This window comes from Microcaecilia unicolor, chromosome 6 (assembly GCF_901765095.1).
Source record: "Microcaecilia unicolor chromosome 6, aMicUni1.1, whole genome shotgun sequence".
Classification (NCBI taxonomy): domain Eukaryota; kingdom Metazoa; phylum Chordata; class Amphibia; order Gymnophiona; family Siphonopidae; genus Microcaecilia; species Microcaecilia unicolor.
Window position 1 is genome coordinate 296,066,612 of NC_044036.1, and position 25,146 is coordinate 296,091,757.

The 25,146-nt window shown below is 46.3% G+C and overlaps 1 protein-coding gene across 1 annotated transcript in view; it reads left to right on the forward strand.

Annotated features, from left to right (window-relative positions):
- The first annotated feature begins 10,822 nt into the window (after positions 1-10,822).
- CFAP157 (cilia and flagella associated protein 157) overlaps positions 10,823-25,146 on the forward strand; it is a 47,865-nt gene continuing 33,541 nt past the window's right edge. The window contains exon 1 of the mRNA XM_030206682.1: positions 10,823-11,042. Coding sequence (XP_030062542.1) covers positions 10,888-11,042 — 155 coding nt within the window. The 5' untranslated portion in view covers positions 10,823-10,887. The remainder of the gene's footprint in view (positions 11,043-25,146) is intronic.

The following is a 25,146-nucleotide window of genomic DNA, read 5'->3' on the forward strand; positions in this document are numbered from 1 at the left end:
AATCCTTTAGCTTCCATCAAAAGTGAGTACTTGCAGAGGAACTCTCTGTTTTTCTCAGCGCCAATGCAGTCGAGCCCGTTCCACCAGGGCAAGAAGGGTTGAGATTCTATTCCAGGTCTTTCTTTGTGGGTTGCGTCCCATCATAGACATAAGGGGCCTAAACAGATTTGGTTCAGGATGCTTTCCCTGGGCATCCTTCTTCCCATACTTCAGGAAAACGATTGGTTATGCTCTCTGGATTTACAGGATACTTATACTCTCTTTGCATCCAGAGTATGTTTTTTTCCTAGTGCCTGGCTGTTGTTGCAGCGTATCTTCATGGACTGGGAGTGCATGTGTTCCCTTAACACGATGATTGCCCGTCTCAACAGATTACAGCACAGTACATATTGAGACTTCTAGACACATGGCTTCCGCAGTTCATGTAACTCCCATGGCACTTTTGCACATGACATCCGCTCAGTGCATCCTAGCTTCCCAGTGGTATCAAGTTTAGGGTATCTAGAGGATGTAACCCGACTGTTCGCCAGTCTTCGGTATTCCCCTCAGAGGTGGTTAATTCTCTCTATTTTGATTCTGAGGCATCTTACTCAGTCAAAAGCTGCTGACGAAGGTTGCATCCCTCCTGGCTATCCAACCAAATTATTTTAATTCAACAAACAATCGGGTTGTGATGTACTCGATAACAAAGGAGTACTGGATCTTGCCCTCTGAGTTAGGATGCCATGCAGATGTAGCGGTGGGACCGCAATGCGGCATGTTTTCTCCAAGCCACTTATCTAATTGGTGTAAACAGCAGTCTGGCCGACAGGCTGAGCAGGATAATGCTACAGTTGAGCATGCCTATAGTTCGAAAGACCCCTCAGTGGATCTTTTTGCTACTTAGTCCAATCGCAAAGTCCCTCAGTTCTGTTCCAGGCTGCAGGTTCACGGCAGGCTACCATCGGATGCCTTTCTCCTTCTTTGGGAGACAGGTTTTCCGTATGCGTATTCTCCCATACATCTGGTGGAAAAGACTTTGCTGTTTCTCGAGCAAGATTGTGGAGCCATGATTCGGATTGCTCTTTTCTAGCTGCGTCAGATAAGATTCCCTCTTCTTCTGGAGTTGGAATGTTTTCCAGCTCTCATTACGCAGAACGAGGGGGCACTTCTACATCCCAACCTCCAATCTCTGGCTCACACGGTCTGGATGTTGAGAGTGGGGTTTCGTTGAGTTTCCAGAGTGTCTCCCGACTCTTGCTTGCTTTCAGAAAAGATTTCACAAAGAGGTGTTATTCTTTTTCATGGAAGAGGTTTGCCGTCTAGTGTGACAGCAAGGCCCTAGATCCTGCATCTTGTCTTATACAGACCTTGCTTGAGTTCTTTCTACACCTGTCTGAGTCTGGTCTCAAGACCAACTCTGTCAGTATTCATCTTTGTGCAATAGAGCTTATCATCAACGTGTGAAAGGTCAGCCTTTAGCTGTCCACTTCACGAGAGGTTTATCTCTCCCCCAATATTGAGAGAATTCCTTGTATGTGTCTAAGGGAGATTATTTCTGTTGGGCTTAGCACCCACAATAATTTTGACAGTTGGCTCTTATGCTTCGGTCAGAGTTCCTATCACTCCTTATCCAGTATCTTGGGGTCCCAATGTCGTTTTCATCCAGCTGCTGCAAGCTCAATTCGGACCACTGGATTCCTGCCATCTGAAGTATTGGACCTGGAAGGTCATTTTCCTTAGTGGCTGTTCCTCAACTCGTAAGGTCGGTGAGCTTCGGTCTCTAGTAGCTCAAGCGCCTTACCTTACTTCTCATCTTAACAGAGTAGTTCTCTGCATGCAGACAAAGCTCTTACTGGCGCTGGTATCAGAGTACCAGCTGATCCAGTCAGTTGTCTTGCCAACATTCTTTCTCCCTCATCTTGCAAACCCTGGCAAAAGCAAGCTCTGCACTTTTTGCGTGGAGCAGACGAGCTCCCTCGGACGGTCCGCCCAGTTGTTTATTTCTTTTAATGCCAGTTGCTGTCGGAAACTGCATAATTTCTTCTTGGATAGCAGAGTGCATCTCCTTCATTTTTGTCCAAGCTGGACTGACTCTAGAAGGCCATGTCACGGCTCACAAAATTAGAGCCATGGCTAAGTCGGTGGCTCGTCTAAGATCAGTCACTATTGAAGAGATCTGCAAAGCTGCGTTGTGGTCATCAGTCCACACATTTTCATCTTACTACTGCCTTCAGCAATAGCCGACTCGTCAGTCGGTTTGGGCAGTCGGGGCTGCAGAACTTCTTTGGGGTTTAGAATCCAACTCCAACCCTCCTAAGCCCATTTTTGTTCTGTTCCAGGCTACACTCATTTAGATATTTCTTCTTTTCAGGTCAATTTTATTCTGGCCTCGCCGTTGCGAGACTCAATTGACCACTGTTTGTTGTGTAAGCCTGGAAGCTAGGGATACCCCACTTGTGAGAATATCAGCCTGCTTGTCTTTGGAGAAAGAGTAGTTACTTACCTGTAACAGGTGTTCTCCGAAGACAGCAGGCTGCATATTCTCACAAACCCTCCCACCTTCCCCTTTTGGAGTTGTCTCCTCCATCTTTTGGATTTAACTGAGGGGCGTGTCCGCACGGCGAGCGGGAAGAGGTGTGCGCACATGCGCAGTACGATCGCTCGCGCGTCGGAACGCCGTAAAGAGATTTTGAGATTTTGCTTTAAAATCCTCCGGGGCCGACGTGGCGTCACCCACTTGTGAGAATATGCAGCCTGCTGTCTTCGGAGAACACCTGTTACAGGTAAGTAACTACTCTTTTCCGGCAGCACATGACCACATATAGGGAGGCAAAAGTTTGCTCTCTATCTCCACCTGCTGGTAGATGGACACAACCCACCAGTCTATGGATTGATCAGCTTGATGATATGGAATATTAGCCTGCTTGTCTTCGGAGAACCAGCGGAACCGACACCCCCCCAGCGGCGTGCACACGGCAGGAAAGAATGCACTTGAATGGGGGGTGATGCACGAGGGGGGGGGGGGGGGGGGGGGTTCACAGCGGCAAACCGCCCCGGGTGGCAGCCGCCCTCGCTACGCCACTGCCACCATGCCTGGGTGTCTGTCCCAGATTTGCAAACCAAAAATCGGGTAGCTTCTGAGAAAACAAAAATAAAAAAACCATCAAACTATGGAAGCCGCATTTTTAACTGGAATGTCCCGCGCTATGATTGATTTACAGTTACTATGGTATCAACTATGCTGTGCTTTCTACACTTATAATTGTTGCAAAATAACTCTCCTCTCGTGTGTCTGGGCAAAAAACTCTTTATTTGGGAGTCAATCCCCTTCTTATATACTCTATGAATATTCATGGATATTACATGTATTATCATTACTATTGGTTACATTTTGCTTACACAACCATGATCATGCATTGCTTACAAGAACAACTCTACATGAACAGCTCGTGAACCTGCTCAGGAATGTACAAACATCACCTGCTATTCTGCTACTTTCTCAGGAAAGAACAAAAACATCACATGCTAGATTCTCAGGAATATACAAAACATCATCTGCTGCCTGTATCCAAATACATTCTATCTACATCTCCACCTTTTTTTTTTTTTTTTTTTTAATGAAATCTCCGTGGTGTGCCAGCTGGAGATGGAGGTGGAGATGTTTGTAATAGCTTATAAACATATTGAGCAGAGTGACGTGTTGGAGCGAATGGACGAGGAAAACATAAAGAAAAAAGGTTAGGAATGCATTGTATACAACAGCAAAAAATAGTGAAAACAAAAATACCAATGACTAAATACTGGATAATAGGGCGGAGCCAGGTCCAAGGGATCCATTGCCACAATTGATCCCATACATCAGAGAGTAGGTTATTATGAATAGTAATATGAGTAGTTAAATTCCGTAGGAAAGCTAATTGTTTGTCAATGGCCTTTGAATTGTCAGATAAATTAAAACAGCACATGTCCTGAAACTCTTCGCAACCATGATGGTTAAGTAATAAAAGATAATCAATGGCTGCTCGATTTTGTAAAACTCCATGACGTAATTGCTGTTGCTCAGCATTAAGTAAACTAATAGCAGTGGAGGTTGCATTGATTGATTTAATTGCCCAACAGGCTAATTCACGAATATTTTTTGCATTTGCCGCTGCCAATGCAGGGACACCTATTAATGAAAATGCAAGTGCCAGATATTCAGTTTGACTCAGAAATTTAACATTATCATTGCAATTGGCAGCAAGGGTCATACGCTTGGATCGCATATGTGAGGAGTTAGAAAATAAAATATGTTTACTGGGAAGTACCATAGTGAGTCGACTTAGACAGCATGTAGTACCATCAGATATATTAGCTGGAATATAATTAAAGGTATACATTCCACATGACCAAAACCAACCAGGGGGTAAATGAGTAAATTTATAAATATATGAAACATTTTCGTAGGAGCTACAATTTAACAAAGTTGGTCCAAAATTAACACAATTTGATCGGGTACAATTAACCATACGAGCACATGTCATATTGATACTAGCTATTTGATTGGTTCTCACATGCATTGCCAAAGTAGGCGGCAACAGGGTTTGTGTTCCCCAATTATGGTATTCATAAGAAGCATTTCGATAGGATGAATTAACAGGAAGCTGTGAATAAAACCAAGTATCATTTTGCATATCTTTAGGATCATGACATACTGGAATCAGGCAAGTTGCCAAAACTTCTCCAACTGCCTTTTGATGAGAAAGACAGAAATCAGTTTGGTTCAGTGAAATTGCAAACGCTTCCCAAATATTTTTTGTGGGAAGTAATTGTGACTGTCCACAAGGTATGTACAAACAACAACACAGTAGAAGCAATGTAATGGAATTAGCATTAAGCGCTGCAATAATAGCCACTACGAAGTTATCATCAGTCTTTTCAATATGAGCTTTTTCTAAAGTCTCTGTAGCTTGTTGACTCAAGGCTTTAATTTGTCCCCAAGTAACAGGAGCATTAGGTTGACGAGTCACTGACCGTTTGCGTGTTTGCATCTGCGGTCCTTGAAGGGTGAGTGTGAAATTGGGAATTGGGTTGTGAAGACCTTGATGCCACGACATGAGGTTTCACCCACTTTGCTGGAATCCACACCGGGCCAGAATCTGTTTGAACAGCAGCGTAACCACGACCCCAGGTAAGGAGAGGCACAGGGGAACTCCACTGATCAGAAGGTAGTTGTCGGTATATGACCAAAGGACGAGATAAAGGTGGGGCAGGAGTATGAAAATGTTGTTCAAATCTGGAAGAAAAAGTTTTTGTAGCAGGATTATTGATGAGATTGAGATGATTCAGTGTGTAAAGGATTTGTGCTAAGCATTCATCAATGCTTACTCTATGACGGAGAATACCGTCTTTTTTTGTAGTCAGATTACTTAAAGCAGTTTTCAGTGTGCGATTAGCACGTTCAACAATAGCTTGACCAGTGGAGTTATAGGGGATACCAAAAAGGTGCTCAATATGCCAGAGGGTCAGGAACTCCTGTAAGGAGGTGGAAGTATAAGCAGGGGCATTGTCTGTCTTGAGAGTTTTAGGAACACCCATGACCGCAAAAGCTTGGAGAAGATGAGAGCGGACATGAGATGTAGTTTCCCCTTTTTGTGCAGTGACCCACAAAAATCCAGAATGAGTATCAACAACCACATGAAGCTTAGACCATTGACCAAAAGGGGGAAAGTGAGTAACGTCCATTTGCCAGAGGCTATTAACTTCCAGACCACGAGGATTAACTCCAGGAAAAAAGGTAGTAGGAGCTGAAAAGGAACATTGTGGACAATTTTTGATAATAGCTCTAGCTTCTTCTAAAGAAATTTGAAACTGGCGAGCTAGGCTAGGTGCATTTTGATGATGAAGTTCATGACTGCAGTGTGCTGTGGAGAAAAAATGAAGATGGCGATCCGCTCGAGCATTCCCTTCAGACAGACCACCAGGAAAAGGTTGATGACTGCGGATATGACCTATAAAGAGAGAAGAAAGGCGATTCTCCAAGTAACCTTGGAGGGTTAACAGTAAAGCATAAAAAGAGGCATCCATTTTGAATGATACATAACTGTCGGGCATGCGACGGACAAGATTAGCACAATATTGACTGTCAACAATAAGATTCAGTGGTTGATCTGAAAATAAAGAAAGAGCCAGGATGATGGCAGCAAGCTCTGAACGTTGAGCAGAGGTTTGTGGAGAGGTAAATTTGACGTGCCATTTGTTCAGATTGTACCAAGTAACCACCCCACGAGTGGGACTACCATCTGTAAAGACGGTGAGAGCAGTAGGGAGTGGACGTAAAGAAATGGGATCATGAAGAGTGATTGGCAAAATGGATGTGCCCTGTATGCGAGGGTCTTTAGGATAGTGGCAATCTATAATACCAACATAAGTGGCTAAAATAAATTGCAAGTCGTCGGAGAACTGAATCATTTTTTCCCACTGCCACAAAGAATGAGGAATGATGAGTTTAAGAATGTCGAAACCAGTCATGAATGTTGCTCGCTCTCGAGCTTTAGTAATCAGCAAGGCTAGTTGCTGGGGCCATTGTGTAATAGTAGAATGGAGAGTATTCTGTAAATAGACCCATTCTATCAATTTCGGAGGAGTTGTATCTTGATATAAGACACCAAACGGTTGTCGGTGGGTGGGGTCTTTGAGAACGCAAAAACAAAAAAGGGCAAATGCATCTCGTCTATCTGTCCATTTTGTTTGTAAGATTTGATCCAATTGTGACAGAATTGTTTGTTGCGATGCAGTGAGTGTAATTAATTCAGCAGGTGTTTTATGACCTTTTAATGCGAGAAACAGGGGTTGTAAAAATTCTGTAGGAAGTTTCAAGTAGGGACGTAACCAATTGAGATTTCCTAAAATCTCTTGTAATTGATGTAATGTCGTGGGAGACTGTAAATTGAGATGAGGAGCGACAGGTTGGGCTGCAGCTTTAGTCATACGGAAACCTAGATATAAATAGGGTTCCTTTTCTTGAACCTTCTCTGAGGCAATTGTTAATCCTGAGGAGGCCAAGATAGAAATTAAAGTAGATTTCCAAGAAGGGGGAAGAGTTATCCCTGCAATTAGTATATCATCCATATAATGATATACCAAAAGTTGAGGGAAATAGGCACGAAATGGTTGCAAGGCTTGATGAACATAGTATTGACAAATAGTGGGTGAATTTAACATTCCCTGGGGCAAAACTTTCCAACAATACCTAGTAGTAGGGTGTGCATTATTGTAAACAGGTACAGTAAAAGCAAAGTATTTATAATCTTTTTCCTGGAGAGGAATTGAAAAAAAACAATCCTTCAGATCTATAATAGCTAATTGATAATCATAAGGAATCAAATTAGGATTTGGAATACCACATTGTAACGGGCCCATTGGTTCTAAAATCGCATTAATAGCTCGTAGGTCATGTAAAAATCTCCATTTTCCGGATTTTTTCTTGATCACAAATACCGGAGTATTATATGGAGAATTGGTAGGCTCAATGTGATTTAATTGTAATTGTTCTTCCACCAATTGATGTAAAATCAACAGTTTTTCTCTGGTAATCGGCCACTGCTCTACCCAAACAGGTTTGTCAGTTTTCCATTCCAAAGGAAGAGAAAAAGACATATTTATGAACTGTTAATCAGGTAGGATCAATGATGCATCTAATTGTTCCAAAAGGTCACGACCCCATAAATTAAAGGGTACTTGTAAAATACAGGGCTTAATATGTCCTAGAACCTTGGTATCGTTAGGATATGTAATAGATAACCATTGAGAACTTTGGGAGGCTGACTGAGTTCCCCCTATTCCTGTCACATGTGAAGTATCTTCAATGGGCCATTCCACAGGCCATTGTTTATAAGCTATGACAGAAACATCCGCCCCGGTATCTAATATACCAACAAAGGGCTTTTGTTGCAATAAAAATTGAGCAGTGGGTCGTGCATTAGAAACCGGTTTTAAAACTGCACTTACCTGTCGCGTAGATCCAAAGCCCCCTGTACGAGAGACAGTAGAAGGAATAGGTGCTGTAAAATATGGTAAAATAATTAATTGTGCCCACGAGTCCCCGGGAGAAATTGTTAAAGGTGATGAGGACCATACTTGAATTTTAACAATGCCTGTGTAATCAGCATCAATAACTCCAGGGATAACATGAATACCTGCCTTCGATGCAGAGGAGCGAGGTAATACTAAACCTACAGTAGCCGCTGGAATGGGTCCTTTAAAGGTAGTATTATATACCAAAACTTCATGAGGTAAGATGGCAGTTTTACATTCCGCTGCAATAAGGTCAATTCCTGCACTACCTTGTGTAGCAGTAGTACTATGAGCAAAAGACCCTTGCACTCCCTTTGGACCGAGGTTAGGAGTTAACCCGGAGCAAAGTTTTTTGGGGGTGGCGGTGTGGAATTAATTGGATTAGAGCGACATTGATTGGCCCAATGATATCCTTTTTGACATCGAGGACATTTTCGAGAAGGTCGAGAAGGTCCTTTTGCAAAGTTGGCACCCCCTCCTGGGGCTCTACACTGAGCTCGAAAATGTCCTGGTTTCTTACAATTAAAACACGTCCCCTGTGGCTTATTACCTTTTTGTATAGCTCCTGCTAACAAATTCATAGAATAACCATGAGTCCCCACATCTGCACATGCGCTCAATAAATCTGCTAAAGTAATTCCTGGGCGATGAGCTACAGTCTGCAATGCCTTTTTGCAATCTGAATTTGCATTTTCTTGGGCTAATTTAATCAATAACTCTGTTTGCGCATCAAGATTATCAATTTGCCTAGTTACAGCTTCCTGCAATCGATTAACAAATTGAAGGTAAGATTCGGTTGCACCCTGTTTAATTGATGCAAAAGATTTTGTTGGTTTATTCCCTTCTGGTGTTCTTTTAAATGCTCGCAAGATACAAGTGCCTATGGCTTGAAAACAGGTATCGTTTTGTTGAATTTGCATATCAAGGGTTGAAAATGGTCCCGATCCATAAATTTGATCAGGCACCAAATTAGTCCCAGTGATAAGTTGTGCTGCTTGCTTATATTCATTATCCCACACTACATATTGCGCAGGAGTTAACAGCATACGGAAAAGGTCTTTCCAATCTTTTGGAGTCATTAAGTAACCGTTACTAATCCCTTCTATCATGCCTTGAACAAATGAACTTTTTAAACCTGATTCTACGATAGCTCTACGTAATTCTCTCAAAACTTGATAAGGTAGAGCAGTCCATTCTGCATGATGTGTTTCGTTCCCTGCCTCTATTGTTGTAGTTCTAGTAACTGGGTATAAATTAGGATTAGGTTCCGAATTATCCCATAGATCATCGTTCCAAATGAATTCACCATTTTTTCGTGCTTGCTGTATACCTAATTGAATTAAACTAGGTCGTTCTACGCTCTTTGGTGTTTTGGTAATAATAACGCTATCATTAGCGTTGTTGTTTTGGATATTTTCAATTGGTTTATTAGGGGTAGTAGTAGTAAAGTCAGGAGTTTTGTTTTGCTCTTCCCTTCCCATATCGGTGGCCAGCCGACAAGAAGGAGGAGAAGGTGTAGGTCCAAGAGTCGCGGGAGGTAAAAGAGACCAGGTCTTGCCTGGCAATTTGTTGGATATATTTTCGTTAGTAATGCCTGTCAATCCAGAAGAGAGAATTACTATAGTAGAATATATCTCTCTCCAAGTCAATAATATAGGAGTCGAAACTCTAGGCTCTAAACGAAACTGCTGCCCTATCTTTTCCCATGTTTGAGGATCGAATGATCCCTTCTCTGGATACCAGGGACATTGACAAACTATTTCCTCAATTAAACGCTCTATATCTTTAAGAGTTATTGGATTTCGGGAGGAACCATATCTTTGCGTTATAGTATATAGCTCCTGTGCATGTTGTTTATGTGATGATGTTAAATTTCCCCCCATACTTACAGTGTTCCGTAGAAGGAATGGCGCGCTGACTGTTCCAGTCGTAGTAAGTACGTCACGTTTTCACCGATCACGTCGGGGATCACCAGATGTTGCAAAATAACTCTCCTCTCGTGTGTCTGGGCAAAAAACTCTTTATTTGGGAGTCAATCCCCTTCTTATATACTCTATGAATATTCATGGATATTACATGTATTATCATTACTATTGGTTACATTTTGCTTACACAACCATGATCATGCATTGCTTACAAGAACAACTCTACATGAACAGCTCGTGAACCTGCTCAGGAATGTACAAACATCACCTGCTATTCTGCTACTTTCTCAGGAAAGAACAAAAACATCACATGCTAGATTCTCAGGAATATACAAAACATCATCTGCTGCCTGTATCCAAATACATTCTATCTACATATAATAATGGAGGAGTGATATTTCTTTGAAACGACACATTGCTATTAATACCAGTCTTACAAATTCGATTCATCCACAATGATCCAAAAAAAAAATAAAATAGCGTTAAGCTTTACTAGAAAGCTGATCCGTTTGTCGTATGACTTTTTTTTTTACATTTTGCCCCTATTTAAGAAACACCCTGAACAACCTCCTGCATTATTGCTGTTTCGCGGTTAACGTAGCCCAAAAACCACGACGATGGCGAGAAAACCGCGGAACTGACTGGCGACACCGGGTCCGACACTGCTTGAAAGTTGAAATCCAGCTCCGCCTCCGTCCCAGCCCTCTATATGACATCATCATCCCCACGCAAAGCCCCGGATGAGATCGGAGCGAGAGTTGTTGCTTTAAGCGGTTCCTCGCTTGTTGCTAAGCGAGTGACGTCACTCCCCAGCAACAGAACGCCTCAGAATGTTGTAAGCAGATGCTGGGAAGGAGAGCTCGAACTCCGGAGCCCCGAGAGCCAGCGCTGAGCTTAGTGCGGGCTCCGGCGCCCGGCCTTAAGTATGCCCCCCAAGAAGAAAGGGGGGGACAAGGCTGGCAAAAAGCCTTCCAGTGTGAAGGGCGGGGTTGGAAGCTTCGCAGTCCCGGAGCAGCTCTCCGAGCTCAGCAAGGAGTTTTACTTGCTGCAGATTCGTGACTTGGAGGGTAGAGTGGTCAGGTGAGGGCTCTCTTCTTCGACCTGCATTTTCCCTCTTCCCAATTAACTCTTACCCCCATGCTGTCCACATTCTTTCCTGTCAGGGATGAAAGTGTCGTGTGTTAGTTAACCATTTAAACTACTAGGTGAAAGGTCTCCAGTATGCCTACGCGCTCCTTGTCCCTTTCCTGACATCCCTGGGCTGACCAATAACATCGAAGCCTGCCCCACAACATGAGGAGTTGCACAGGCCAGAGGAACCTGGAAGTTAACCATGGGTCGATTTGAGTCGATTCTTGGCTTGCACTGGTAAATATGCACATGTAAAGGAAATTACTATTTAACCAATTAATATTTATTTATTGTTTATTGGGATTTATTAACCGCCTTTATGAAGAGATTCACCCAAGACTGTGTGTACAGTAGGTACAGTTTAACATAAAACTTATAATTTTGTAAACAGCATAACCATAGTAAAATAACTAAGAATAAACATAAATACAATAAATTAAGTAAACTTGAAAACAGTAAATTGAAACCTAATAGAACTACTGTGAAACAGTATCAAAAATATACACATTTAACAGCACTGGAATTCAAATACCACAGATATAATACTAATGATACACCTATTAAGCATGCATTAGAACATTCAACTAACTAGATATGATTTTCCACAACATGACTTTACCAAATACCTGAGGAACTGAGAGCAGATATATGATGAGGAACAAGATGCGTGGCGTGGTACAGAGTCAGTTGGGATAATTTGATGGTTATTTAACTCAAGGCAAGGGCTAACATTATTTAAGTACTCTGGACCATTTTGTCTGAGGATCTTGAAAATCAAACATAGAGTTTTAATTTTAGACCTGTAAGGTACTGGTAGCCAGTGTAGCTTTTGCAGGAAAGGTGTGAAGTGGTCACACTACTTGCAGTTGTGCTGCAGCATTCTGAATTAGTTTGAGCTGATACGAACTCTTTTTGGTTTGGCATTACAGTTGTGATGTTATCATGGCATGGACCACTGTGGTCAGACTCATCTTTTCAATGTATGGAGAAAGATTTCATAGCTGCTGTAGATGATAGAGACAATGTTTGAAGCATAGGTGGTCGGTGGCCCAACTGTTTGGGGAGGCTAAAGGGAGTGGGGTTAGGGGTGGGGCTATGGGTGGAGCTTAAATCCATAATTGTCTGATAACACACAGAAAAAAATAAATAAAAATAAAAGTCACAATACCTTTTATTAAATTTAGATATTAGATGTGTATCATATGTCAAAGAATAAAGTGGTTGCTCAAAGCATATACTAACCACAATCACTCAACTGCAAAACACTATGCACAACTTTGTGCAAAACTACACTCAGAACCTTACTGTGCCATAAATATTACGCAGAACCTAATATACCAATATATCACTCACACGGAAAATGCAGACCGTCAACAATATGAAACAAGGGATCATAATATCACAATTCTCATGTGGAGCCACAAAACACCCTAATTCATGTTTAATGTGGGATAAAATGCCATAAATAAGTAAATAAATATAAACTTTTAATGTTGAGCACCTGATTCTCAAAGTGGACATATTCCAAACACTATAATGAAAATAAAATGATCTTTTCTACCTTTGTTGTCTGGTGACTTTGTTTTCTGATCATGCTGGCCCAGTATCCGATTCTGCTGCTATCTGTCCTCTTAACTCCGTTTCCAGGGCTTCCTTTCCATTTATTTCTTTACTTTCTGCCTTTCTTCTTCATTTCTTGTCCTACATCCGTAAGTAAAAGCTGGGTCCTCCATAGACTTGACTGTCCAGTGGATCCAGCTTCTGCCTATTTTCTTCGTCCATGTGCAGTTTTTCTACTCTCTTCTTTTTCCCTCATCTCATCTGCTTCCTCACTCCTCCCTCTCCGTCCATCCATGTCTAGCATTTCTTCTCTCTCCCTTCCCTCTCCTACATCCATGTCCAGCAACCCTCCTCTCCATCCACCCACCCATGTCCAGCAACCCTCCTCTCCCCCCTGCCCTCCCCCCTCCATCCACCCATGTCCAGCAACCCTCCTCTCCCCTCCTCTCCCCTTCTCTCCCCTCCTCTCCATCCACCCATGTCCAGCAGCCCTCCCCTGCCCTCCTCTCCATCTACCCATGTCCAGCAACCCTGCTCTCCCCTCCATCCACCCATGTCCAGCAGCCCTCCTCTCCCCCTGCCCTCCCTGCCCACCAGCGACTCTCCCCTCCCCCAGCTAGCCAGCCATCCATCCATCCATCTGTAGGTTTCGTTCCCCCCCCCCCCCCCCGGGGGACCTGTCTCTTCAGTTCCGCCCGCTCTCACCCATTCGCTCATTTTTAAAGCCCGACGCCTCTCCCTCCGACGCTGGCGATTCACAGAGCCAGCCTTAGTCTGCCTGCGCCGGAGCCTTTCCCTCAGACGCGCCCCGCCTCCTCTAATGCAACTTCCTGTGTTATGCAGAGGTGGGACGCGTCTGAGGGAGAGGCTTCGATGCAGGCAGACCAAGGCTGGCTCTGTGAATCCACAGTGCGGCGTCGGAGAGAGAAGCCTCAGGCTCCAAAAATGAGCGGATGGGTGAGAGCGGGGGCGGGGAGGTGTAAGACTCGCACGGGAGGGGGGAGGAGGCAAAGACCGCCGGTCAGCATTTGTCGCTTAGGCGCCATGATGCCATCTCTTTTAAAGATCTTTGGGGGAGCAACTGCTCCCCCTGCGCCCCACCTGGCTGGGGAGGCTTAGCCTCCCCAAGCCTCTTATATGGGGTGCCTATGGTTTGAAGGTTGTTTGAATTTGTGGGATCAGAATGAGTGATGAGTCTAGCAGTATCCCAAGATTCCTGACCTGTGATTTTAGGGAGAGCTCATACTTCCCAAAAGGTATTTTGAAGTCTGGTATTTGTCCATTTGTGTTTGGCACCCAAAGAATTTATTTATTTATTCATGCTTGAATCCTGCAGTTATCCAAAACAAGTTTCGGTTCAATGTGGTTTACATTTAACAGTTATAGAAGATTACACTGATGCATGACAATTGCTAAGTAGTATGGATTACCAGTGGCGTAGCAAGGGCGGGGCAGTGGAGGCGGTTCGTCCCGGGTGTCAACGGGTGGGGGGGGGTGCTCCGTCCACCCCCCCCCCCCGGCGCAGCGCCTCTCACTCCCCCCGACATTCCCCACCTGCCTACCAGCTGAGCTCCGGCCGGCACCTCCAATCTGCAGTGCTGCTGACTTTAAATGAAGAAAACCATCTCGTCGTTGGCCCTTCATTCACTGAGTCCTGCCCTCGAGGAAATAGAAAGTTATATCAGAGGGCGGGACTCAGTAGTGAAGGGCCAACGACGAGACGGTTTTCTTCATTTAAAGTCAGCAGTGCTGCAGATTGGAGGTGCTGGCCGGAGCTCAGCTGGTAGGCAGGTGGGGACTGTCGGGGGGAGTGAGAGGCGCTGCGCCGGGGGGGGGAGGTGTTAGGGCCCACACCAGGGGGGGTGCCGACGCCAGGGAGGGTGCTGTTCCATGCCGGGGGGGGGGGCACCGTGTTTCACTGCACCCGGGGGGGGGGGGGGGTGCGCACAGCGGTGATCCGCCCCGGGTGTCAGCCAAGCACGGAACGCCACTGTGGATTACAATAATTAAGTTGTATAGAACAGTGGTATTACAGAATGATGAGTTATTAGTTCACATTGGTTAACCATAGAATTTCTTGAAAAGGTAAGTCTTTAGCTTTTTTCTGAATTGAAGGTAGTTTGTGATGCTACTTGTGACCTTGGGAATTGATTTCCACCATTTAGAGCCAAGGTAGCTAAATCCTGCCATGTAGATGGATTTGTAGATTATGTTTTTGCAGTTGGGCAGGTGAAGTAGTAGGTATCCCTTGGTTCCTGGGTTTGCATTTCTTGGTGATAGTGTAATCAGGTCTAACATGTAGACTGGAGACATGCCAAACAGTATTTTGAAAATGATTGTATTTCGATTTTTTGAATATCAATCTCGCTGCCGTGTTTTGGATGGTCTGTAGCGATTTTATTGTATTTTTTTTGCATTGAAATAATCTAGTTGGGACAATATCAGCATCTGTACTATAAGACAAAATGATTTTCTGGGGAAATAGTCTCTAATTTGTCTCAGTTTCCATAGTGTTTGGAATTGACTGCAGAAACCTGGTTTTTAAGAGACAGTGTTTGTCGATGATAATTCCCAGTATTTTAAGTTGTTGGTTGATCTATTGTGAAGTTTTGGTGAGTAGTGGGGTTGTGTCATCTGGATAGAACCAGGAAGTTTGGTTTTGTCTCGATTTAGTTTGAGTTTGAAAATTGTGGCCCAGTTTTCCATAAGGTCCAGCCCTCTTTTAACCTTATCCAATATTTTGGTAACGCTGTTGTTAAAGGATATATAGATAGTAACATCGTCAGTGTATATAAATGGGTTAAATCCCATTGTTTCCAGTTTCTTGCTGAGTGGGACCATCATAACATTGAATAGTATAGGTGATATCGGGGAACCCTGAGGCCCCCCCGCATTCAGAGATCCAGGAGGTTGAAAACTGATTAGACGTCTTGACAATGTAGGATCTATTTCTTAGAAAGTAGTTGAACCAGGTTGCTACTGCTCCAGTGATTCCTATGTTGTCAAGCAGGGTCATTAGTGTTGTGTGATCTACTAGGTCGAAGGTGATTGACATATCAAATTGCAGTAGCAGTATTGACTGGCCCTTGGCTTATTATTCATCTGAATTTTGTTATCAGGGTAGTTATGACTGTCTCAGTACTATAGAATGGTCTGAAGCCTGATTGAGAGCTGTGAAGGACTGAACAATGTGTTAAGTATTTCATTAGTTGTTGTGCTACTAATCTTACTGGCGGTGTTTTTAGGGATAGGGGTGAGTATGATGTCGCCCTTATCAAAAAGAAAAAGATGAGAACATGTATTCTATGTGTTTGATTAAATGCTCAATGAACCATTCTGGTGGGGTTTTCATCATGTAGTTAGGGCAGCTGTCTAATAGGCAATTGGCGTGTGCGTATTTTTTCAATAGTAGTTTAACTGAGCTGGTTGTAGGTATCTTAAAGGACGACTATATTCTGTTGGCTGCGGTATGATTGTAGTTGGTTTCACATTCGTGTAGGAAATCTATGAGGGATGTTTGTATTGCAGCTAGATTTGATCTTAATTTTTGTTAGTTTTTTCTCAAAGTATTGTGCGAGCTCATCTGCTATTGGTGGTGTTTCGTTTGATGTTAGCAGAGCTTGTGTTTTTAATACATTATTGATAAGTTCATATATTTTTTAGTGTTTATCTGTACATATTCCACTTTTGCTCTTTTTATATTGTTTGTATTTGCTTAGGGCTTTCCTCCATATGGTTTTGTTCATATCTGATTTGTTTTTGGACTATTTTCTTTTCAATTTTCTGCAAAGTTTTTTCATCTCTAGTAGTTTGTCGTTATACCATGGACATAGTAGATTTTTTCTCTTTGTTTTAATTTTGAGTGGTGCTATTTCATTCAGTGTGTTTCAACTTAGTTCATCCCAGTCTCTCAAGAAATTAATGCTATTGGGAGTTATTTTTGTATGGTCGTTCAGTTCTGTTGACCAGAAACTATGATTATCTACTTTTCCTCTAGTTAGGACAGTGTGATGTGTCCTCGATTCCCTGTTCTTACCATTCTCTTTATGGAGCAGCTGGTACAGGAACCGACGAGAGAAGGAAAAATTCTAGACCTAGTCCTTAGTGGAGTGCATAGTCTGGTGCAGGAGGTAATGGTGCTGAGGCCGCTTGATAACAGTGATCATAATGTGATCAGCTTTGAAGTAAGTATACATAGGAAATCAAATACGTTAGTGTTTAACTTTAAAAAAGGAGACTATGATAAAATGAGAAGAACGGTGAAAAAAAAACTTAAAGGAGCAACTGCGAGGGTCAAAAATTTACATCAGGCACGGATGATGTTCAAAAACACCATCCTGGAAGCCCAGGCCAAATATATTCCGCATATTAAAAAAGGAAGACGGAAGACCAAACGACAGCCGGCGTGGTTAAATAGTGAGGTGAAGGAAGCTATTAGAGCTAAAAGAAAATCCTTCAGAAAATGGAAGAAGGAACCGACTGAAAATAATAAGAAACGGCATAAGGAATGTCAAGTCAAATGCAAAGCGCTTATAAGGAAAGCTAAGAGGGAGTTCGAAAAAAAGATTGCGTTGGAGGCAAAAACACATAGTAAAATGTTTTTTAGGTATATTAAAAGCAGGAAGCTGGCAAAAGAATCAGTTGGACCGCTAGATGACCGAGGAGTAAAAGGGGCGATCAGGGAAGAAAAAGCCGTAGTGGGCGATCAGGGAAGAAAAAGCCGTAGTGGAGAGATTAAATGAATTCTTTGCTTCGGTCTTCACCGAGGAAGATTTGGGTGGGGATACCGGTGCCAGAAATGGTATTCGAAGCTGACGAGCCGGAGAAACTTAATGAATTCTCTGTAAACCTGGAGGATGTAATGGGGCAGTTCTACAAACAGAAGAGTAGCAAATCTCCTGGACCAGATGGTATTCATCCCAGAGTACTGATAGAACTGAAAAATAAGCGTGCAGAGCTATTGTTAGAAATATGTAATTTATCCTTAAAATCGAGCATGGTAACGGAAGATTGGAGGGTGGCCAATGTAACGCCGATTTTTTAAAAAGGTTCCAGAGGAGATCCGGGAAATTATAGACCGGTGAGTCTGACGTTGGTGCCGGGCAAAATGGTAGAGACTATTATTAAGAACAAAATTGCAGAGCATATTCAAAAGCATGGATTAATGAGACAAAGTCAGCATGGATTTAATGAAGGGAAATCTTGCCTCACCAATCAAACATGTGGATAAAGGGGAGCCGGTTCATATTGTGTATCTGGATTTTCAGAAGGCTTTTGACAAAAAACCTCATTAAAGACTCCAGAGGAAATTGGAGAGCCATGGGATAGGAGGTAGTGTTCTATTGTGGATTAAAAACTGGTTAAAAGATAGAAAACAGAGAGTAGGGTTAAATGGTCAGTATTCTCAATGGAGAAGGGTATTTAGTGGGGTTCCCCAGGGGTCTGTGCTGGGACTGCTGCTTTTTAACATATTTATGAATGACCTAGAGATGGGAGTAACTAGTGAGGTAATTAAATTTGCTGATGACACAAAGTTATTCAAAGTCGTTAAATCGAGGGAGGATTGTGAAAAATTACAAGAGGACCTTACGAGACTGGGAGACTGGGCGTCTAAATGGCAGATGACGTTTAATGTGAACAAGTGCAAAGTGATGCATGTGGGAAAGAGGAACCCGAATTATAGATATGTCATGCAAGGTTCCACGTTAGGAGTCATGGACCAAGAAAGGGATCTAGGTGTCGTCGTCGATGATACGTTGAAACCTTCTGCTCAGTGTGCTGCTGCGGCTAAGAAAGCAAATAGAATGTTAGGTATTATTAGGAAAGGAATGGAAAACAAAAATGAGGATGTTATAATGCCTTTGTATTGCTCTATGGTGCGAACGCATCTCGAATATTGTGTTCAATTCTGGTCACCGCATCTCAAAAAAGATATAGTGGAATTAGAAAAGGTGCAGAGAAGGGCGACAAAAATGATAAAGGGGATGGGACGATTTCCCTATGAGGAGAGGCTAAAGCGGCTAGGGCTCTTCAGCTTGGAGAAAAGGCGGCTGAGGGGAGATATGATAGAGGTCTATAAAATAATGAGTGGAGTTGAACAGGTAGATGTGAAGCGTCTGTTTATGCTTTCCAAAAATACTAGGACTAGGGGCCATACGATGAAGCTACAATGTAGTAAATTTAAAACGAATCGGAGAAAATTCTCTTCACTCAACGTGTAATTAAACTCTGGAATTCGTTGCTAGAGAATGTGGTAAAGGCGGTTAGCATAGCGGTGTTTAAAAAAAGGTTTGGACGGCTTCCTAAAGGAAAAGTCCATAGACCGTTATTAAATGGACTTGGGGAAAATCCACTATTTCTGGGATAGGCAGTATAAATTTGGGGGATCTTGCCGGGTATTTCTGACCTGGATTGGCCACTGTTGGAAACAGGATGCTGGGCTCGATGGACCTTTGGCCTTTCCCAGTATGGCAATACTTATGTACTTATTGAAGTGTAAAGGTGAATTTGCTATGATCTGACCATGGCACTTTTTCCTAGTTATGATATTCTAGTATGTGGTTGTTATTGACCAAGAACCTGTACGCTAGTTGTCCCGTTCCGGGCCCTTACCTGGCGCCCCGCGAATCGGAGCGGGGGGCTGGGGCGTCCGGGGAGCGCGGGCCGACGGGGGAAGGTTGCCCCGAGGATCGCCGCGACGGCTGGTTGCCCCGAGGTCGGTGACCCAGGGGAACTAGCGCCGGTCTCGGGGAAAGGGATCCGCCGGACAAGATGGCGGCGCCGGCGTCAGCGTCCTCCTCGCTGTGGCAGGACCAGCGAGGAGGCTCCGCCCACTTGCGCCGGATTGGCGCATCGTCAGAGGAACTCCGCCCATTGGACGGAGAGACCAATCCGGTCCCCGTTACCGGCTGGGGCGGAGAGGATTGGCCCAGCGGTTCCCCAGCCAGAACAAGCGGGGGATTTAAACGGAAGCACGGAGGGGAACCGATGCTTCCGTTTCCTTGTTCGAAGCCCTCGAGCTAGCGGTTTCCAAGACGGTGTTCGTGCCTCGTGACTGCCAGCCGTCCTGCTAGCTCCTTCCAAGATTGTGTTTGGTTCTCAAGTCTGCTAGCCGTCCTGCTAGCCATTTCCAAGACTGTGTTTGGTTCAAGTCTGCTAGCTGGCCTGCTAGCCATTTCCAAGACTGTGTTTGGTTCTCAAGTCTGCTAGCCGTCCTGCTAGCCATTTCCAAGACTGTGTTTGGTTCAAGTCTGCTAGCCGTCCTGCTAGCCATTTCCAAGACTGTGTTTGGTTCTCAAGTCTGCTAGCCGTCCTGCTAGCCATTTCCAAGACTGTGTTTGGTTCTCAAGTCTGCTAGCCGTCCTGCTAGCCATTTCCAAGACTGTGTTTGGTTCAAGTCTGCTAGCCGTCCTGCTAGCCATTTCCAAGACTGTGTTTGGTTCTCAAGGCTGCTAGCCGTCCTGCTAGCCATTTCCAAGACTGTGTTTGGTTCAAGTCTGCTAGCCGTCCTGCTAGCCCCTTCCAAGACTATGTTTTGTTCTCAAGCCGGCTAGCCGCCCCGCTAGCTAGTTCCAAGACTGCGTTTGTTCCTGTTGTCAGCGAACCGTCCGGTTAAGCCGCGTTACCCAAGACTCTGTATCCATAGCCAGCCAGGCCAGCCGTCGCCCCGTGGTTCCAGCAGTCCTGCTGGCCGCCCGCAGCTGAGGGCTCAACCCTCGGTGAACGGCGGTCGCCGCAGGTGAAGATTCGGGGTGCGCGGTTATTTCCTGGGCCTCATAGAGCTCGGGAGAACTCGAGAGCTCACCTACACCCGAGTGACCTCAGGGCCACGACAGAAAACGGAAGCCATGAGCTCACCGACGCACCCTGATCTACGGGACCTGGCTAAGGTTCTCCAGCAGCAACAGGAACAGCTTAATGCCCTGTCGGGGGCTCTCCAGAATGTATGTTCGCAACTATCCACGCTTCAGGTACAGAACCAGGCCGCTGCGGTCCAAGAGGCCGCAGCCGCTCCCCGTATGGGAGGGTTCCGCGTGGGACCTCGGTTCCCTGAGCCGGCACGATACGATGGGAACCCGGGAGGTTGTCGAGGGTTTCTCCATCAGTGTAATCTGGCCTTCCGGATGCAACCGGAGGCTTTTGCTTCGGATCAAAGTAAGGTAGGCTACATTATGGGTCTTTGTGAAGATAAGGCCCGGGATTGGGTGGTCCCTCTGGACGAACAACATGATCCCATTTTGGAGGACTATAGCGAATTTCAGCGCCGGTTCCGGATGGTGTTTGACATTCCGGGAAGACCCTCCTCTGTGGCATCGGAGCTGCTCCGAATTCATCAGGGAGAGGGCACTGTGGCCGACTATGCCATCCGGTTCCGGACCTTAGCCGCGGAGCTGCGTTGGAATCCGGAGTCCTTGACGGCCATTTTTATGGAGGGATTACACGAACGGATCAAGGATGAGTTAGCCGGACGGGAGATCCCCGGATCCTTGGATGCCCTCATCTCACTCTGTATCCGGGTGGACACTCGATTCCAGGAGCGAGCCAGAGACCGGGCGGAGCGGCAGAAGTGGATACGAGGGTCCTCCAAGACGAGCAAGGGACCGGCCCCTCGTCAGGTGAACCGGGACGCTACGGAGCCCGGAGAAGAGCCCATGGTAATGGGCCGGCAACGGCTGACTCCCGCCGAACGACAGCAACGACAGTCTAAGGGACTGTGCTTCTATTGTGGGCAGGCCGGGCATTTCCTCCGGACGTGTTCCATCCGGCCGGGAAATGCGTTCCCCAAGGCACCCTGAGGGGAGGGTTCTTGGGGCACTCCGCTCCCCTACCAGACACCTTGCTCATCTTACCAGTGACCGTACAGTGGCAGGAGGCCACGGTCCAGACCCGAGCCCTGGTGGACTCGGGGTCGGGGGGAAATTTTATTGGGCTCGAACTGCTACAGCAAATGGGCTGGCCCACGCTCCCCCGGAGACCTATGCTCCGGATAACTTCTATCCAGGGAACTACCCTTCCTCAGCCGGTCACTGAGATTACTCCTATGTTGGGTCTGCAAGTGGGGGAGGGCCATCGGGAGGAGGCTGAATTCTTGGTATTGTCTCGGACCATCCACCCGGTGGTTCTGGGATTGCCATGGTTACGATACCACAACCCGGTTATTGACTGGACCGGGAGAAAGATTCAAGCGTGGGGCCATTCCTGTCTAGAGACTTGTTGTAAGGGTCGGGCTGGCAGCTGTCCGGCCTTAAATACGTTGCCCGAGGAAGGACCAAGTGAACTGGGCTCCCTGCCTAGGGACTATAGAGATTTTTCTGATGTGTTTAGTCCCAAGGAGGCGGAGGTATTACCCCCGCACAGGTCTTTCGACTGTGCTATTAATCTGAAGACAGATACGGTACCTCCACGGGGCCGCCCGTACAAACTGTCTCGAGGAGAGGTCAAGGCTATGCGAGAATATATCCATGAGAATCTACGGAAAGGGTTCATTCAGCCGTCTACCTCCCCAGCCGGGGCGGGGTTTTTTTTTGTTACCAAGAAGGATGGAACCCTGAGACCCTGTATTGACTATCGGGGATTAAATGCCATCACCGTGAAGGATCGGTTCCCGTTACCACTCATTCCCGAGCTCTTGGACAGACTGCAAGGAGCCCAGATCTTCACGAAGTTAGATTTGCGGGGAGCCTACAATCTAGTACGAATCCGGGCAGGGGATGAATGGAAGACGGCCTTCAATACCCATGAGGGGCATTTTGAATATCGGGTAATGCCATTCGGTCTCTGTAATGCCCCTGCGGTGTTTCAACGGCTTATCAATTGTGTATTAGAAGAATTACTCAATTCCACAGTGATTGTATATCTGGACGACATCTTAATTTACTCTAAGGACCCCAAGGAGCACCCGGGCCATGTACGCGCAGTGCTGTACCGCCTACGGCAAGCCCATCTATTTGCGAAGCTGAGTAAGTGCGCCTTCCATCAGCGGTCTTTACCGTTTTTGGGGCATATCTTGCTTCCAGGGGGGTTACGGATGGAACCAGACAAGCTCCAAGCCATTCGAGAGTGGCCTCAGCCGAAGAGCCTGAAGGCCTTACAACGATTCCTGGGCTTCGCCAATTATTATCGCCAATTTATCCCCCAGTATTCTCGCTTGACAACCCCGCTGACGGCGCTCACCCGTAAGGACGCAAGGGTCAAGGATTGGCCGCCAGAAGCGCAAACGGCTTTTCGTCAAATCAAGGGGGCCTTTGAGTCCGCGTCTATTCTACTGATTCCCGACCCTGAGAAGCCTTTCACGGTAGAGGTGGACGCATCCGCTCTAGGGGCCGGCGCGGTCATTTCTCAGATCAACCCCGAAGGCCGGCGCCAACCATGCTCCTTCTTTTCACGTAAATTCTCGCCAGCCGAGCGAAATTATACGGTTGGGGATAGGGAACTCTTGGCCCTGAAATTAGCACTGCAAGAATGGAGACATTTACTGGAAGGAGCGGAACACCGGTTCACGGTCATCACTGATCATAAGAACCTCCTATACCTCCAAGAGGCCCAGCGACTGAATCCCCGACAGGCCCGGTGGTCATTATTCTTTGCTAGGTTCCATTTTCAACTAGTGTTCCGGGCGGCCTCCCAGAATACCCCGGCAGATGCACTCTCCCGGGCCTTTGAAGTACCAGAAGAGACGAAGGAGACTCATCCTATGTTAGACCCTGCGTGTCTCAGTGCAGCCACCGGGGAGGTTGCCCAAGTCCCGAGATTCGTGGCGGCCACGGATCGGAAGAGGGTTCTGCAATGGGGACACTCGTCTAGGTGGGCTGGGCACTTTGGGTACCATAGGACACTCCGGTTCATCGCGAGACAGTATCGATGGCCACAGATGAGACAAGATATCCTCCAATTTGTTACCTCGTGCCCGGTATGTGCCCGAACCAAGCCAGTAGGAGGACCCCCCGTGGGAGACCTACAACCTATGCCCATACCGACCAGCCCCTGGTCGGAGATATCCATGGACTTTATCACTGACTTACCTCGTTCCCAGGGCCATACTGTGATCTGGGTAGTGATAGATCGGTTCTCGAAAATGGCTCATTTTGTTCCCTTCACTAACATTCCGACGGCCGCCTCGTTAGCTCAAGCATTCATTCATCACATCTTTCGACTACATGGACTGCCCACTCGGATCATCAGTGACCGCGGGCCCCAATTTACCTCCCGCTTTTGGAGAGCCTTATGCAAGGCCTTGGGGGTGGAGAATCATTTTTCATCCGCTTACCATCCTCAAACCAATGGCATGGTTGAAAGGATAAACCAAACTCTGAAAGGGTTTTTAAGAGCCTTTGTCAACCAACGACAGGATAACTGGGCTTCTCTACTTTCATGGGCTGAGTTCGCGTATAACCAAAGTGACCACTCATCCTCAGGACAGTCCCCGTTCTTCTTGGTATATGGCCGACATCCACGGCTTCCAGGACCGTTCCCGACTACCGCCATGATCCCGGCTGGGGACCAAGTTGTAGCCGACCTACAAGAGGTCTGGAGGATGACTAGGAAGCAATTACAGAAGACCGCGACCAAGGACAAGCGATTTGCTGACCGCCATCGGCGGCCCGCCCCCGTGCTCCAACCAGGACAGAAAGTATGGCTAAGCACGAAACATCTGAGACTCCGAGGAGCTTCCCGAAGATTGGGACAGCGATACGTGGGACCCTATGCCATCCAAGAACGAATTGGGGCAGTAACATATCGATTGCGGTTACCCGCCACTCTACGAGTACATAATGCCTTCCATATCTCGCTACTGAAGAGGTTTCGGGAGTCCAGGTGGCACCCGCCGCCAGCCCCGGAGAGGGATCTCCAGGTGGCGCCGGACCCGGAGTTTGAGGTAGAAGAGATCCTCGATTCCAAGTGGCGGCGGGGAAGACTGTATTATTTACTATCCTGGAAATCGTTTGGCCCCGAAGATAATTCCTGGGAGCTCGTATCTAATGTTCATGCTCCAGAACTGGTCAAAGCCTTCCACGCCCAATATCCGTCCAAACCCGGGCCCCGGAGGAGGGGGGCTTCCGGGGAGGGTACTGTCCCGTTCCGGGCCCTTACCTGGCGCCCCGCGAATCGGAGCGGGGGGCTGGGGCGTCCGGGGAGCGCGGGCCGACGGGGGAAGGTTGCCCCGAGGATCGCCGCGACGGCTGGTTGCCCCGAGGTCGGTGACCCAGGGGAACTAGCGCCGGTCTCGGGGAAAGGGATCCGCCGGACAAGATGGCGGCGCCGGCGTCAGCGTCCTCCTCGCTGTGGCAGGACCAGCGAGGAGGCTCCGCCCACTTGCGCCGGATTGGCGCATCGTCAGAGGAACTCCGCCCATTGGACGGAGAGACCAATCCGGTCCCCGTTACCGGCTGGGGCGGAGAGGATTGGCCCAGCGGTTCCCCAGCCAGAACAAGCGGGGGATTTAAACGGAAGCACGGAGGGGAACCGATGCTTCCGTTTCCTTGTTCGAAGCCCT